The sequence below is a fragment of the Alligator sinensis genome, unplaced genomic scaffold, assembly GCF_000455745.1.
Source record: "Alligator sinensis unplaced genomic scaffold, ASM45574v1 scaffold607_1, whole genome shotgun sequence".
In the NCBI taxonomy this organism is placed as follows: Eukaryota; Metazoa; Chordata; order Crocodylia; family Alligatoridae; genus Alligator; species Alligator sinensis.
In genome coordinates this window covers 2059013-2077131 of record NW_005841935.1, presented here as the reverse complement: position 1 = coordinate 2077131, position 18119 = coordinate 2059013, and the positions used below count along the sequence as shown (strand labels likewise).

General features: G+C 45.9%; 1 protein-coding gene across 3 annotated transcripts in view; it reads right to left on the bottom strand.

The window, feature by feature from the left end:
* PIGG (phosphatidylinositol glycan anchor biosynthesis class G) overlaps positions 1 to 17476 on the bottom strand; it is a 203112-nt gene extending 185636 nt beyond the window's left edge. Inside the window, exons 1-4 of one of the 3 annotated variants that reach the window (XM_025199092.1) lie at positions 17169 to 17290; positions 13412 to 13547; positions 10153 to 10362; positions 8941 to 9129 (exon numbers count right to left, since the gene is read on the bottom strand). In XM_025199092.1, the coding sequence (XP_025054877.1) occupies positions 8941 to 9129; positions 10153 to 10356 (393 nt within the window). In that variant the 5' untranslated portion in view covers positions 10357 to 10362; positions 13412 to 13547; positions 17169 to 17290. Of the gene's footprint in view, positions 1 to 8940; positions 9130 to 10152; positions 10363 to 13411; positions 13548 to 17168 lie in introns of all 3 variants that reach the window. The other 2 variants (XM_025199090.1, XM_025199091.1) reach the window with 2 other exon arrangements.
* Between the last annotated feature and the right edge of the window lie 643 nt (positions 17477 to 18119).

Genomic DNA, 18119 nt, shown 5'->3' with positions numbered 1-18119 from the left:
AAGAGGGGTGGGGAAGAGAAGGAGAGGCAAACACTGTGGAGAGTAGGGAGGAAAGACTGGGGAGAGCAGGGGCAGGGGGCTGCAAGTGACAGGAAGGCTGCAGGGGGAAGAAGTGGGAGGGGGGCAGAAGGCAAGGGGGCTACCTGACCCTGACCCCACCCCCCATCCACTGTTTTCCCTGCTCTATAGCAGTGGGGAATGGGATTCGACAACCCTCCAATACTTGGATTCTATATCTCGAAAATTATAACACATTTATACATTTTCCATATATAGAATCTCAATATTGGGGTGTTATCTTAAGTTAGGGTTACCATACATCTGTGTTTTCCCAGACATGTCCTCTCTTTTGGCCCCTTATCCTCATGTCCAGGTGGGTTTTTAAAATGAGAACAAATGTCTGGGTTTTTGCTTTGCCTCCACTTTTCCCAGGCATAAGCAGCTTGGATGTTTTGGGCTGGGAGCAGCAGGTAAGGTGACTGGCTATCAGGGGTCACGGGCCCTGGCAAGAGGCAGAGGAAGAGCCAGAGTGTATGTGCACGTGTGCGTGCGTGTATGCAAGCACGAGCTGTACGAGCAGCAGGGTTGGGAGGACAAGGGACTCTGGGTCAGGAGTGAGGGCCACCGGCAGTGCGGGGGGGGAGCAGGCAGCTGTGGGTCAGGAGTAAGGGGCACTAGCGGGCTGCAGGGCAGGGGGCTGTGGGTTGGGAGTGAAGGGCAGGGCATAGGCAGGGCACAGGTCCCCACCCAACAATCATATACCCCTCCTCCTCTTGTCCCACCAGCCCATGTTGGCTCCCTGCCCCCTCCCTCCCACAGGTGTCTTCTTTTTTGATCCTGGAAATATGGTAACCCTACTTAAATTCAGGGTCAATTTAAATTCAAGTAAATATGGTACACAGTAATTGTTAAATGCTGTGCAGCCACACTTCCAGAATAACTACAGTAATTTCTCCTTCATTTTGAATCATAGATTGTAAAGCCGGAAGGGACTTCAGAAGATCATCGGGTCCAGCCCCTGCACCAAACAGGAAAGATAACTGGGGGTCAGGTGACCCCAGCAAGTTGACTATCTAGTCTCCTCTTCAAAATTTCCAGGCTAGGTGATTGCACCACCTCTGGAAGGAGCTTATTCCACAGTCTGGACACTCTGACTGTGAAGAAGTTTTTCCTAACGTTGACCCGAAAATCGATCTTCTGGAAGTTTTTGGCCATTCCCCCTGGTTTTCCCCTCAGGGGCCCTGGTAAACAGCTGCTCACTGAGCCCTTGATGTATTCCCCTAGTATAGTGGTAAGCTGCTACCAGGTCCCCTCTCAGCCTTCTTTTCCTCAGGCTGAAGAGTCCCAGATCTCCTTCAGCCTTTCCTTGTATGGCTTGCCTTTTAAGACTCTGATCATATAGGTGGCTCTTCTTTGGACCCTCTCAAGCTTGTCCATGTCCTTGTTAAAGTGTGATGCCCAGAACTGGACGCAGGACTCCAGCTGCGATCTCACCACTGCCAAGTAGAGCCAAAGAATCACCTCCTTGGTTTTGCTGGAGATGCACTGATTGATGCATGCCAGAGTATTATTTGCCTTACTGGCTACAGCATCTCACTGTCGGCTCATATTCATACCGTGGTCTATCATTACCCCCAGGTCCCTTTCATTCATGGTGCTGGTCAGTTTGGTGCCCCCAAGCCTGTAGGTGTGTTGGGGGTTGCTTGTCCCACAGTGTAGCACTTTACATTTCTCGACATTGAACTTCATCAGATTCTGATCCGCCCAACTTGCTAGCTTGTCTAGGTCTGCCTGTATATGTAGCCTATCTTCAAGCGTAACCACGCTCCCCCATAACTTGGTGTCGTCCACGAACTTGGCCAATGAGCTCTTCACTCCCACATCCAAATCATTAAAGAAGTTGAAAAGTACTGGACTGAGCACTTACCCCATGGGACACCGCTGCCCACTTCTCGCCAGCATGACAGATCCATTCACTACAACTCTCTGGGTTCTATCCTGCAGCCAGTTTCTCACCCACCTGACTGTCTCAGAGCTAAGCCCACAATTCTCCAATTTTCTTGGGAGGACAGTATGGGATACTAGAACAAAGGTCTTTTGGAAGTCAAGGTATACAATATCAACCTGCTCTCTCATGTCCAGGGGGCAAATTACCTGGTCATAGAAGGAGATGAGGTTGGTAAGACAAGACCTGCCTGCGATGAAGCCATGTTAGCTGTCATTCAGAATCTCACCTTCTGCAAGCTTACTCCAGATAGACTCCTCAATGAACTTTTTTAGGATTTTCCCTAGGAGGGAAGTTAGGCTGACTGACCTATAGTTACCTGGGTCCTCCCTCCTACCCTTTCTTGTGGATGAGCACAACATTAGCCCTCTTCCAGTCCTCAGGGACTTCTCCAGAGTGCCACAAGTTGTGAAAGAGTTTCACCAGGGGTTCCACAAAGACTTCGGCCAGCTCCTTCAGCACTCTCAGATGAAGATCATCCAGTCCCACTGACTCGTATACACCTAAATTTTTTAATTAGTCATACACCAATTCTACAGCAATAGTAGGAAGGCAATTATTCCTACCATGTTCATCCTGTACTCTACCTGGCATTGTTTTTCCCCTTGGTCTGGTGAAATACTGTGGTGAAGTAGTCATTCATGAGTTCAGCTTTCTCCTGGGTACTGGTAACCAGCTCTCCTGACTTGCTGAACAATGGCCCCACACACCCATTTGTTTTCCTCCTGTTCCCTGTGTACCTAAAGGACTTCTTGTGGTCCTTGATTCCCATTGCTAATCTAAGTTTGGTTGCCACTTTAGCCTTCCTTATCTGTTCCCTGCAAATGCGGGACATCATGGAATAGTCCTACTTGGGACCCGGGCCAAGCTTCCATTGTTTATAAGCCTCTTTCTTCTTTCTTAAGAGGACTGCGATTTCCGTGTTTAGTCAACAGGGCTTCCCAGCCCTTCTGTTACCTTTTCTCTGCATGGGAATGGACTTCCTTTGTGCTTCACAGATCATGTCCTTAAGAAACAACCAATCTTCGTGCACACATTTTGCTTTTAGTCCCACAGCACTTGCCCTACTAGTGACCTAAGCTTGTTGAAATTTGTATTTTTGAGATCCAAGACTTCAATCCTGCTATCCAATTTGTCTGCCTTATGTCAGACAGTGAACATGATGGTTTCAGGGTCGCTGTTGGCTAGACTTCCCTCTATATTTAAGTCAGTCACCAGGTCGTCTCCTTTGGCCAGGACCAAGTCTAGCAGAGTGTCACCTCTGGTTGGCCCATGGACCTCCTGAGTCAGGAAGAGGTCCTTGACACAGGTCAGGTAGGATTGTGACCAATCCAACTTGGCTGAGTGTTCCTTCCAGATGTCTGGATAATTAAAATCGCCCATGACGACCATGTTACATGCACATGCAACCTCAGTCAATTCTCAGGTGAACTCCAGATCGAGTTCCTCCCCCTCTTTTGGTGGTCTGTAGTATACACCTACAGTTAGGCATCTCTTGCTGCGCCGCACCCCGCCCCCCCACAACTTGACCCAGAGGGTTTCAAACTGTCCATTTTTGGAGCCGATGTCAGCCTCCAAGGAAGTGTACTGCTCTTTCACATAGAAAGCAATGCCTCCACCTTTCTTCCCCACCCGGTCCCTTCTATACAGGGTGTAGCCCTCTATAGCTACACTATTGAGGTCTCAAGGTGCACACATTTTTCAGTTCCTAGCAAGGAAAACAAAAGACAGCCCATTATCTCCACATTTCTACCCCCAAAAAGAACAAAACCAATAAGAGAAACACAGTTGGCCCCTTGACAATATAGCCAGATTGTTGAGAGCATAAGAGCAGCGAACAGGATTTAAACATTTATACAGGAAATACAGGTAGACTGATGTAATCTATAGAGGTGCAGCAATGCATCGGTCCAATATTGGATCAGGACCGATATAAAGAAAATTTACTATATCGGAAATCAGCCATATCAGGCTGATAATTTGGCTGATAAATGGCCCGCGCATGTGTGCAGCTGCAGCGCAGCACAGGCGGCAAGGTGCACAGCCCCGCAGCATGGAGAGCTGCCTCTAGCTGGTAAGTCTGGTGTGGTGAAAGGAGATGGAAGGTGTGCAGAAGGGCAGATCAAGGCCTCCACAGTGAGTAAGATGTGGGGGTGGGGCTGGGGCAAGCGCTGCCCAGCTGGGGCAGGATGGGCACGGCACAGAGCTGCAGCTCATCCGGGAGGTGCGAGGAGCAATTCCCACTGCCGCTGATCCAGCGGCTCATCCAGCAGGGCTCCCATAGCCGCTCCCACAGCTCATCTGCGAGTGTGTGAGCGTGTGCCCCCAGATCTGGGGGGGGGGGGACCAGGCGCCTCCTGGCAGGGCAGGGGTGCGCTGGGAAGAGGCTACAGTGAATTTGTGGCTGCAATCCCCCCTCCATAGCCCCTTCCCAGCACAGCCCCGCCCCGCTAGGAAGCTTGGCACAGCCCCTGTCCCAGCCCACCCTGCACAGATGCAGGGGCACAAGCCCCTCTACCCCCCCGGATGAGCAATGGGAGGACAGCAGGAGCCACTGCACAAATAGGCAAGTGCTGAATGAGCCACCAGACCAGTGGCTCCTGGCAGAGTGGTGAATGGTGGCGGGAGATGCCCCCCACCCCTGTGCGAGCTGCAGTTCCATACCACGCCCACCCTGCCCCAACTGGGCAGTGCTTGCCCCAGGCCCTGCCCCACACCCTCCCTCACTGTGGGGGCCTTGATCCCCAGTGCTCCTTCCCTCCCCCTCCCCTTCCACCACACCAGACTTACCAGCTGGAGGCAGATCTCTGCATTGCCAGGCTGGGTATCAGAAACCAGATTGGTATCAGCCAATATGCAACCTTAAAAATCGGCTATCAGTATCGGTTGCAAAAATCTGTATCAGCACACCCCTAGTAATCTGTATTTTATGGAGCAGGAGAAAACAGAATTCAAATAGGTTCAAAGGGTATATTAATAAGCCTGAACTGGCAGAACAAATAAACTCAAAATGATGTACTGTATATTCAGATGAGCATCTGACATGGAAGGCCAAGCCTGAAGAAGTTTTAGATGGTGTTTACATTCAAATTTCTTCTTTTCTTGCACTTGTGACCCAGATGTTTTAGGCCAGAAATTTGACATGGTTGATCTCAACCGCATGTTTACTTTGGTTGGCATAGAGAAACAGGAAGAGCGAGCAGGCCTGTGGAGCAATTTTTGCCCACCAAATAAAAACAGAGCATAAAGTAATTTGACCCTTTAGCAAATAAGCTTCACATAAAATGTAAAACCAGCAGCATTCCTGGCAGCAGCAGTGGCATTTCTATTTACGCTGCACTGACAGAGTCAATTAACTTTGTGGCTCATTAGATCTACCTAATTCCTGTTAACTGTTCTTCACTCCACAGGTGCTAATGACCCTCTTCATTTTACTGGGTTGATGCTCCATTAATCTTTTCTTCGGCAATTTTGCTGTTTGTTAGCTGTTCCTGATCTCTCTCCTCCTATTTCACAGCCATGAAGACTGTTTTGGGGGTTTTTGGGGGGTTTTTTCCCCAAAATCCCAGATCTACCCACGGAGTCCAGTTTCCAACAGCAGCTACACTATCAGCTTTTGGCTGAGCAGGAAAGGGAGGGTGAGTGAGTTGAAAATTAGGCTCTGTCCCTGCTCTGTGCAGTCATAACTCTGGAAAAATTATTTTGTAGTGCCTTCTCTAAACCAAGGTGTGTATCTTATTTTCAGAGGTGTGTCATGGAAGAAAATATGGTAAATGCAAAGTGGATTTTGCTAATCTAGTATAATATGTCATGCATGAGAAGACATTTAAGTAAAGGAACAGCTTCTATATAGAGTCTGTTCTTTGTACAACCATAGATCTGGTTAAGCCGCTTCACTACAGAAACAGCTACATAGAAGTACTGTTGCTGTTGATGAGAACAGCTACTAAGCTAAAGATTCATGGCTTCATGAAAATAACCAAGTCAAGACTGGAGCTCTTGAGCCAACAATTTCTATAAAGAGGCTCTAAGATGAATTAACAACTCTAACAAATACCAGAATCTCTCAAAGTGACCAGCCAGTTCAGGAGTAAAATTTATTCTCCATTAAATAAACCCCTGATGTGCTTCTGTACCTATTAACCAATATTAGTCATACCTAAATTTATGCATTGTTAGGAAGAAATTTTGCTTACAAACAAATATTAGCTTAACTTCTATTCCAGGGGAAATCCTAGAAACATTCATCAAAGAGGCTATATGTGACAAACTTGCAGAAGGCATGATACTGAATGACAGCCAGCATAGCTTCATCACGGGCAGGTCTTGTCTGACCAACCTCATTTCTTCCTACGATCAGGTGACTCGTCACCTGGACAAGAGAAAAGCAGTTGACATCATATACCTTGACTTCCAGAAAGCCTTTAACCTGGTATCCCACAAGGTACCGATCAGAAAACTGAAAAATATCAGGCTCAACTGTGGGACTGTCAAGTGGGTGCAAAACTGGTTGTAGGGTAGGATGCAGAGAGTCCAAATGAATGGATCGGTGTAGTCCTGACGAGATTTAGGCAGCAGCATACCCCAGGGGTCAGTACTTGGACCGTGCAGTTCAATATCTTCATCGACATACTGGATGGAAAGCCCATTGACCAAGTTTGCAGACAACACCAAGATATGGGGTTGTGCTGACACACCTGCAGATAGGCTGCAGATACAAGCAGACCTAAACAGGCTGGCATGTTCGGCAGAACAGAACCAGATGAGGTTCAACATAGAGAAATGCAAAGTCCTGTATCTGGGAAGGAAGAACCCCCAGCGCACCTACAGACTGGGCATCGCTAACCTGACCAGCACTACAAATGAAAGAGATCTGGGGGTAACAACAGACCCCAACATGAATGAGCCGGCAATGAGCCGCAGTAGCTGCTAGGGCCAATAAAACTCTGGCATGCATCAACTGATGCATCTCCAGTAAATCCAAAGAAGTGATTCTCCCGCTTTACTTAACATTGGTGCAGCCGCAGCTGGAGTAGTGCATCCAATTCTGGGCACTGCACTTCAACAAGGATGGGCTAAAGCTCGAGAGGGTCCAGAGAAGAGCTACCTGTATGATCAGGGACTTGCATGGCAAGCCATACGAGGAGAGGCTGAGGGATCTCGGACTCTTCAACCAAAAGAAAAGAAGGCTGAGAGGGGACCCGATTGCGGCTTACGGCTATATCAGAGGCATACATCAGGGGCTCAGTGAACAACTGTTCACCAGGGCGCCCTGGGGGAAAACTAGAAACAACGGCCACAAACTCCGGGAACATAGTTTCAGGCTGAACACTAGGAAAAACTTCTTTACAACTAGGGTGTCCAGACTATGGAACAAGCTCACCCCAGAGGTGGTGCAATCATCTACTCTAGAGGTCTTCAAGAGAAGACTGGACAGTCACCTGGCTGACCCCAGATGTCTTTCCTGCTCATGCAGGGGGCTGGACCCGATGATCCTTCAGGGTCCCTTCCAGCCTACGATTCTATGAAATGTTAGCAGGATGTATGTTTGAATTCTACAACTGCATTTTAGGGGTGCGCTGACAGAGAATTTTTGGGCCGATACCAATGTCCAATTTTTAACAAGTCATATAGGCCAATACTGATCCAATTGCCAATATGCAGCCCAGCAGCTTGGAGAGCAGCATCTAGCTCAGGGGCGGGCAATTATTTCGGGCGGAGGGCCGCTTACAGAGTTTTGGCAAGCCATTGAGGGCCGCAGGGGCAGCACCACCCCTTGATAGGTGCCCCGCCCCCAGGTCGCCATCTTGGGACCCTTAGCACTACCTCCTAACCCCTGACCTTTGCCACCAGAAGTCCCTCCCCTTGCTCCTCAGAAGTACTCCTTTCAGCAAAAGGGTTTGCCATCTCAGAACCAGAAAAATACCAAATTATTCTAAAAATCAAACGTGTACTACAAAATTCATTAATTTCTTTCAAAAAATATTTTTGTCCTCATTTACATGTGTATGTAGTGTACATGAAAGTGATAGTATCAGAGCTTAAAATAAAGTCTTACTTTTGTATATAGTGGGTAGGTGTGGGTTTTGTGGGGGGGCTTGTGTGGGCGGAGGGTAGCTAGGGAGGGTTGTGGCTTGGGTGGAGGGGGAGGGTTTGCCCACAGTGCCCCCCCTGCAGCAGGCAGAGGCCCCCCAGCACTCCTGCAGGCCCAGGTGCTGCGCTCCTGCTGCTCCTGGCCCCGGGCACTGGCACAGCCCTGTGCTTCCTCTTGCTGCCACTTCCCCCCGCCCCCATCTGCCACTGCTGCCCTTCTGCTGCTTCCCTGTCCCCTTGCCCCCCACGCTCACTGCTCCAGCACCATGTCCCAGCTGCTCCTGCCATCCCTGGCGCTGCAACTGGGCTGGCCAGCCAGCAGAACGGGGGAGAAGGGGAGCGGGGAAATGGCTGTAGCGGGTGAGGGAAGGGGCAGCAAGCAGGCGCATGGAGCACAGCAACAGCCGGGCAAGAGTATGAGGCGAGGCTGGCAGGGTTCTATGAAGCTCAGCTGTGCTGCACCAGGAGGGAGGCGGGGAAGCTGGGCTTGGGTGGAGACAGAGGGTGTGCCCACAGCCTGCCCCCCACCACGGCAGGCAGAGCCCCCACCGGCGCTCCTGCAAACTTGGGCACTGCTAGCTGCTCCTGATGTCCCCAGTGCTGAATCCGTGCCTCGGCCTGCACACTGGGATTGGGCGCCTGATTCAGCACACAAGTCCCAGGTCTCTCCACAGGTCCTGAAATTTGCCAGTGGGCAAGCAGTGCCACCATTCTTCTACCACCAAATTTCAGGATTCATAGAGAGCCCTAAAGAGGACTGTGGGCCAATTTTGCCCACAGGCCAGGGGTCAAGCACCTCAGTCTATAACTATTAGATCTGTGTTAAGAAATACATGTTTCACCTTTGAGAGGAGAGAGAGATGAATCTTTTTAAGGATTTTATCCATTTCCTGTAGCTTTGGTCCCACCAAAGGACTGTTGGGTCCACTAATATGACCAATATGGTCCAATCCCAGGTAATGAAGTATTAGTATATCCCAGTCTTCTCTTTTTAACACGGTATCCAAATGCCTGGTAACATTAATGTCGACCTTAGAGAGGAAAGGAAAAATATTTTTCATAATCATTTCTCCCTTCTACTAGGAAGTAAGGATATGTGAGAAAGAATCATTACATTCAAGTCTGAGAGAAATTAGAGAAAGGTACAGGGTGCTTGCCGGTTCAAAGAAAAAAGGTAGATTATTTAGGCCCCGGCACAGATTTAATTTTTTGTTAATCAACCATAAATACTAAGTGCCACACATTCAGCCAATTTAGGGTGTCAGAGTGGGAAACCAACTACAAAGATAAAATGTGTAACATCTCTGTACCTAGTTAGTATGGAACCATAAACCGAGTATGTGGCATACCCTCGTTTTGATTCTGAGTATCAGTAGCTGATTGTCAGCATTGGCACTGGGACCAGGGTCGCCACAGGGACTGGGACAGCCAGCATCCCAATTTTGAAAATGGGCTGCTAGGCAAGTGGGATGCAAGATTCCTGGCGAGAAGAGCCACGAGGCTCTCTGCAACTGGGTCCACTGTATGCCTTGCCACACAGCTCCTGCAGGAGCTGTGAGGCAAGGCACATTGAAATGCTGGGTTGTGGTAAGCCCCAGAGACTCAATCTATACTAATAAGCTTTTTTTTTTTTTTTTTTTTTTTTTTTTTTTTTTTTTTTTTTTTTTTTAAAGCGGGCTTGCATTAAAGTTAAGAGCAGATTGGACTGTTTAAAAATTCCACAAAGTAACATAGTGTCTCACCAAAAGTGTTATGGGTAAGTCACTTAAGTATTAAGGGCAGTTATTCACATGCCCTTTGCCCATGCTACCTTATTACTGTCGTCAAAGCACCTTCCACATTTAATAAATAAATAAATCAATCAATAAATCAGTGAAAGAACAGAAGCCCCTAGTCTCATACCACAAACACCATTTTGAGAATAGTCTGCTCCAATTCAATACCAAATGCCTTACAAAAGAAAGGCAACATTTCTCTAAGGAAAACTTTCACTAGATGTCTACTACATATTTGTGTTCTCACTACATAGCTTGAATTTATAAAAAGCCACTCACCTCTGTAAAATCTGGCGCAAAAAATGATGTAGTTCCATCATATTCCACAAAATACTTTGGAAACAGCTTAACCCAAGTGTCATCTCCATAAAAGATTATTCTTTTCCCAGCTGTTTTTGCCTGCCATATAAGACTGTCTTCCAAGAGCACTGGAGAATTAAGGTTCATGATAATATCAATGAAACCTGGTAGGCTACCAGTCATCAAAGCCTGCAAAAAACATAACAAAAGTATTAAAGTAGTTGATGTTTGACTGAAAAAATGTAGTACCCTACCTGACATTAATTAGTAGCAATTGCTTTACAGGAAAGTCCAAGAAATCACATAATGAATAATCATGTAATAGCCTGCCCACAGGAGAAAGCCCAGGAGAAAAGCCAGTTGTGCCTAAACCTTCACTGGTATACTATAGCTCATTATAGTTTTATCCTTATCTAATGCAACTAGGTCAGGGGTAGGCAATTATTTGGCTGAAAGACCACTTAGGGAGTTTTGGTGGCCTGTTGTGGGCCAGACCAGCACTACCATCACCCGTGCCCCGCAGCCCAACAACAGCTCACCAAAACTCCCTAAGTGGCCCCTGTGAGCTGGTCATGCTCGACCAGGCAGATAGGATGGGGCCACAGGTAGACTGTGATTTTGGTGGGCTTGCAGAAGGAAAAAATAACAAAAACAAAAAACTTACCAGCAGAAGAGGCAGAAAGGGGGTGGGGAGAGGAAGCAAATCACAGGCTGAACCTGTGACACAGGCTCAGTCCAGGAGCCAGGGCCAATCAGGGAAACAGCCTGAGAAGCAGGGATAAAGACTAAGAAATCCTTCAAGACATACAAATACATTTCAGCTCTGGACCATGTAAGTATCCTGCAGGGACCTTGCATGCAGATGGAGGCAGACTGTGAAGAAAACCAGTATGGACACTTAGAGTCTGAGGTGCACATGAAGCAAAAGGCTGTTACAGAGGCTGAAAGTCAGAGGAAGAAACAAATGACCGTGTCCTTGCTGTTTGAAGGACCGCAGAAAACAGGTTGGCAAAGCAAAAGACAGTATTTTCCCTCTTGGAGGCTTTCACGGTGGCAAACATTCTGCTGGAGAAACCTGATCACCCGAAGTTAAGGGACTACCTGAACCCAAATGTGCCAAATGCTGGCAGTGTTCCATGTTGCAAACAAGCTTTACCGAGACTCTCTCTCTGTAGTGACTGTTAACATGTACAGTTCACAAAGACTGCATTGGTACTGTATGTCTCCTCCTCCACTGCAGCTGATGAAGGCACCAGCTCTCAAGATAATTATGTGCTGCAAATTTTATTTGTACCTGTGAGCTGGACAGACCAGGACCTTTCTGTTTTTCAAATAAAGCCAGTCCACCTCATGTTTGTCAATTTTTCTACTGCCTTAAGTCATTATGAAGGCAACTGTCAAGTATGGCTTAACATTTAACAAGATCTCAGCATTCCTGTCTAACAATGCCATGTACATGTGAACAGCTCTCTGATGTGCTCCAAGGAATGCTGTCCAACACAGTTCACGTCACTTGCAATATGCACATTCTGTCTTTAGTACGTGACATTTGGCACATGCAGTTCCCTGATGTGGAGAGCCTGGTGTCCTTCTTCAGGAAAGCCTTCAAGTCCTATCCAGGCCATAAGGTCTGGTACACGGAGTTCCTCACCACAAGTGGGGACTCACATGGCACTGTGTTGCTGCCACCACAGCCCAAGCTCACAAGGTGGAACTTGTGGTTCAATGCAGTCCATTACCACACAGAGCATATGTAGTACTACCAGCAGTTTGTGAGCAAGGAGCTGAAAATCATACCAAGCACACAGTGCATGTTTAAGCTTCGCAATCTCCTGGAACAGGGAGACATTTGTGGCAGAAAATGTCACCCAGTTCATGGAGCTTCTAATGTAGTTTGAAGGTTGACAGGCTGTGATCGACCAAGCACACAAGCTGATGGATTTGATAAGCTGGGTCGAAGACATAGCATCAACAAGAACTGTCACACTGTCCTTCTGAAAACTAGCAGAGAAGGACCCTGTTCCAGGCAATAGCTGCAAAGCTGAATCAGTACAGAAGGCATGACCTGTCACTACAACAGCAGTTCAGACAACTGGCTGCCTCTTTCCTTAGTTCACATTTTGGACCCCAACCAGGTGCCTGTTCTAAAGTTCTGACCCTCAGCTACTGAAATCAATCCCTGGGTGGCAGAAGGATAACAATGAACATGCTGCTTACATGAACTTTGTCAAAGTGCCGAATACCTGTACCCATGCCTGTGTTTTCGGCTGTGACTGGTTTCCACATTTGCATGCCCTGGCAAAATGCTGCTTCACCATTCCAATGAACTCAGTAGATGCTGAGCGTGCCATCTCAGTGTGTGGACAAGTGTTCATCCCACAGAGACAGAGGATGTCAGCAGTTACTGTCAGTGGATGCTGCATGTTAGCATTTCACTGCATGAATTGCTTATCTCAAGGTTAGCATTGAGTAAATTCCTTTTTATAACATCCTTTAATAAAGTACAGTTATGGTATTAGTTACAATTCATGTTGTGTATAGCTTTAATTTCATAAGACATTTCAGTTTAGAGTTTAATTAAATGCTTAGATTGCTTGATAATATTTCCATTAACGGCTTTTGTGGGCTTAATCTCCCGATTAAACCCATGGAAGCCATTAATGGTAAGCAATTAAGCCACAGTTCCAGGCCATCTGCCAATCTTCAGGGAGGGATGGGACCCTTGGCCAAGCAGAGGCATGTGGGGAGAAGGGGCCCACCATGACATGCCCGTGAAAATGGCAGCCAGCCCTGCGATCTGCCCATGAAATCAGCCAGCTGCCTCCTCTATTTGAGAAGACCCCTATATATTTGTATACCCTTAAAGGTGGCAACAAAAGCTTAGAATAGCAATGTACTATCTACTAAACACTAAAATCAGCTCCAACAATCACAATCCCTCTCAAGCAAATTTCAAGCAATCACAGTTGTCAAAGAGAGGATGAGAGAGAGGATGAGAGAGAGAAACTTGTATACAAACTTGTCTAGTTTCCCTAACTATTCCCATATGTGAACACTTGTTCCAGAATAAGAGCATTTTAGCATGGTGGAATAAGTTATACAGGCAAGGCTCTCTTATGAATGAACATTAGTAAAGACAAGACCCAAGAAAATACACAGTAGGAGGAGCATAGACATTCATAAATTTCAGCCTACAGGCAGGCTAAAGCAAGGGGGATTAAGCATTGGAACAGATTACCTAGAGACTGCAGCTTTTCAGATCAGGTTAGACAAACACTTAGCTTGGATGCTTAAGCAAGGATATTCCTGCCTCGATCAAGCTATTGTATTAAATGCCCTCCAGAGGGCCCTTCCAGCCTTGTTTTTCCATAATTCTACAGAAATTCCAAAAGTTAGAAAATTTCAGCGCAAGAGGACAGAAACCTTCTTGTTTTAACAGAAGCACCAGGTAATAAAGTACTGATTTATGGCAGGGGTTCTCAAACTGTGGGTCGCGACGCCCTGGGAGGTTGCAAGCAACTTAAAAGAGGGCCGCAAACTTTCCACAGGGTACGTGAGGTGGCATGGGAAAGCGGCACACAGCGGCAGCGGGGAGTGATGGATGGCAGCAGAGGTTGCCGCATGCAAGCTCCCCATCCAGCACTTGGGGTCACAGTATCACAAAGTTTGAGAACCCCTGATTTATGGAAATGTAGAGGCATAAACAACATTAGCCAAAGTGAAAAAGAATGCAACCCTCACCAAGGATTTCAGTATTGAGGCAGAATATTAGTTATAACCCAACCTTTTTTATTGCACATCTCTACCATTCTGAGAACTTTCACTGTAAAACAGTGGTTGTTTCTCACACGGACCTCTGTGCAATAATAAAGAGATTACATTTGGACTGGAAGAGCTTGGATCTTTATTAGACATGCCACATGCTCTGTGCTGCTGCTTGCAGCCATGAGGTCCACCATGTGCTTGCAACCACTGCAAAATTTTCCAAACACATGGAACTTGCTGGTGTCACCCTCCAAATCATCCCCACTACAACTTGTGTTCCAACCTGCAGGAACCTGAAGGTTGTTACAGCAGTATACGTTTTGCAATATACACTTGGTTTATATGGCATATGGCATATCTCTTTTATACTGCTATGTCATATGGACAGAAGCAGCAGGGTATATTAATATAAAGCATGTGCTGCACATGCGCACACAAATACACATGCATATATTTTTTAAGTATGCACACACATGCTGGTGGTTGCATTTCATAGGATAAATCAGCAAGTCATACTGAAGTCATATACAGCTTTACCAAGAATAAAAATTCTTAAAATTCTACCAGCTTTGGGTTTCCTTTTCATTAAATTGTGTCAATATTGACACCACGCTTTACAGCTAGAAGGAATGTAACATTTTTCTTTTTAATTTACCCTCTGATATTAGAAGAATAATACATGTGGAGACCCTAATCCCACAGCTGTCATAAAATTTTCAGGACAAGGGATTTCAGTAGTCCAGCTGATAAAGCAACTTGAGAGGTCACTTCTTAGTCACATCCCTGCTCATGTAATATTTATTCTGTTGAATTCAACATTTCTGCTTTAGAAGACAAAACTTCCACATTGCATAAATCCCTGTTATGCAACCAAAATGATTAAAATGTCTCTAACATATTACTATTCAAAGAACTCAATTTCAAAAGTCAGTTAAGGTTGCTAAGTGACTACAGAGGAATTTCTTACTGCATTTAAAAAACCTCAACCACTTAAGAGCAAAGAAATGAATAGGTAAGGACAAATCTTATACTGCCTATGTAAATACACTTCTATCAAAGAAAAAATGTTTATCTTCTTGTATCAGCCTTGAACTTACTTACAGATATCAGTACTTTTCTTTAACGGCATTCTGAAAAACGTATTTAATCAGTGTCTAAGATTTACATAACAGTCAAAGATGTTTAGTAAAATATGCAAAATGTTTAAAGGAATAATGATAATAACAGTGGTAACAACAATATTGATATTAACAATAAATAACAACAACAACAATAACAGTAATAATAACAATGACAGTGATTATTGTTGTCTAGAATAGCAATTGTTCCATTACTGTCTAAATGCAATTGTCTAGAATAGCACCAAGGTCTCAAAGGCTTCACTGTGACTTGCACTTAGACAGAAATAAAACAGCACTGCGTTCAACCTCTTGTCCATATGATTATTATGGTCTTCATTCAGACCATCTAAGGAGCTAATCAGCCAGACTTGCACCTAGGATCTGATCTTGAAGTAAAGAGCAAACCTAGAAGTGACTATCCATTGCATCCAGCACATACTCTTGACTAGTTGTGGGTTCTACCATGCTACAGAACCAATGTACAACTAGGCCACATCCACACGAGCGTGGATGTTTGTTTCCCTAGGGACAAGAAGCAGCAGAACACCTTGTGCCACTGCTATTTGTCCCCGGGGAACGCCAGTGCCACACACACTCTGGCAGGTTACCCCCAGTGGAATAGAAGAGGTTCGGGTCAGCAACTGTGCTGGCCCCAGCAGCCTTACCTGGGGTCCTGAGGACCAGGAAAGCTGCAGCCACAGCACTCCTACAGCTGGAAACCTGCCAGCAGCTGGAGTGTGGCTCCAGCTGGCTAGGCTCTGGTTTTGGGCGGCACATGCTGCCACCATGTGCGCCATCCTGCTTTTTTCTTTACGGGTTTTTCTGACCCCAAGATCTCCTAGGGTCAAACCCCTCCACTCCCCACGTTACAAGGAAGCAGCACAGAGAATGCCTGAATGTGTGGCGCATGGCACCGCAGATGGGTCTGCGGCATTGCATACCACATGGCTGTGCTCATCCGGACACGGCCCCAAGTGGTAAAGCAACACACCTATCTAGTTTCAAACTGTCAAAGCCTAAATACTAAAATCAGCTCCAACAATCACAATCCCTCTCAAGCAATTTAAAGCTATTTAACTGCATTCAAAGCTTGACATGGGAATGTCCAGCTAATTGTATAAAGGAGACTAATGGCAATGGAGACCACTAAATCAAGCCTCAAGATACTTGATCCCTTTGGCCTGCTTACTAACTTTGGCCAAGTTATTTCAGTTCTGTGCTTCAATGTCCTCTCTCTATAAAATGGGGAAAGCGACACTTTCTTACTTCATGAAATACTCAGATTAATTACCAGGAAGTTCAAGCTTAAATAATACCTTTACACAGTCATCCACAGTTTCATATTTTAATGGTCTGAAACAAGGACTAATTTCCACTAAAAACGTTAAAGAGACATTCCTTTACCAATGTAAATCTGAAGTTTAGGCCAAACCAGGTTTCTCAGCTGAACTTACAGAGATGGGCTAAAATATGCTTCTAAAACAGAAACTGTTCAGGCAATTCTGGAGAGACATGAGAAATGATCACCTCAATAAATATGTCAAGAAATATGATCTTGCAGATCTTACCCACCCTTTCATACAACTTTTCACTTGTGGAGCCAATACATAAAGATTCACTATATTGGTTTCTTACTCCACTGCCATTTCTCCTTCCATTCTGTCTCCCTAGTCTCATAACTGCCCTCTCTACCTTCCTTTGTGACTTTCCCTCTCCAACAGGAAGGAGAAATGGGCAGGAAGGTAGGAACTCTATGCCCTATTTTCCTGTTACCATTCACTATTCCACCAAAAACTGCTCCTACTCCAAATCGATTATAGTACAGCAGAAATGCTCTTTAACTTAAAGGAAAAGGACTATGCAACTCCCCGGCATTGTCACGTTTGAAAAGAAAAAGAAGGATCCCTCCAGAGCAGCAAAGCCTATGACACAACACCAGTCCAAATATCTCCAAAAAAGATGGATCACCTCTTTGCTCTTCTCACCTCCTGTAAGTGTACAGAGTAGGGGGGAAAATGTCAAATTATTTTGGCTCCTTTTCTAGGTAGGACAACAAATATAGCTTGTGAATAACCTCAAGCAGCCCCAAATCAAAACTGAAACATTTACCTTAATTCGAGGCATGGTCACAGTGGGTGGCTTTGCTTCAGCTATGAAACTGTGGGACGTCCCTTTATCAACGAGCTGTGTAACATATGGCATGAACTGTTTACCTTTTGATCCAAAAACAAAATCAGCTCTCAGAGCATCTATCAAAACTATGACAGCTTTTCTGAAGAGTGGTGGTGGAATCTTGGTCCAATTAGAAGAGACTCCTAAAAAAAATGTAAAAATAAAAAGAGTAAAGCACCCATGCCAATTAAATATAATGACATTGTAATTCTAAGTTAAGGAAGTGTCTGGCATCCACAACCAAATAAAGCAGTACTCTCATTAGCATCAAAGGGGCAAAGAAAATTTACAATCTAGGCTAGGGGTGGGCAAAGTCTGGCCAGCAGCCAGACTCCATTTCCCACCCGCATGGCTGGGCCCTATCTCCACGGAGACCCCAGTCACAGCTGCACTGTGATAGCACAAAGCTGGGGTTTCCATGGAGACTGGCCCTAGCCACGCTGGGAGGGCAGGGCAGGAGCAGGGGGCTGCTCTGGAGCTGCTGGGATCTTGCGGTGGGTGCAGCTTGGTCCAGGGCCAGGGCAGAGTCACGATCTGCAGTCTGCATGCTGTAGGTGTGCAGGCAGCAGATCGCTGCACACATCTTTGACATCTTTGCTTTACAACTACCAGACAAGGAAAGTGAGCAAAATGGGAAAGAAGTAGCCTGAATCTTCTTAATTGTAGAATTGGGAAGAGAGATGATGGGAAAAGGAAATCAACAAACTAGGAGACTTAGAAAATGGAACAATGGGCATGGATAAAGCTAATTAAGTAGTTAGCAACTTACAAGGATGGCAGATAAGCAAAAGGAGGATGGAGAAGAGCACAGAACACCCAACAGATTAATTTTATAGAAAGTGATGTAGCATTTAGCTGCACAAACATCTGATTGTGCATCAGATGCCT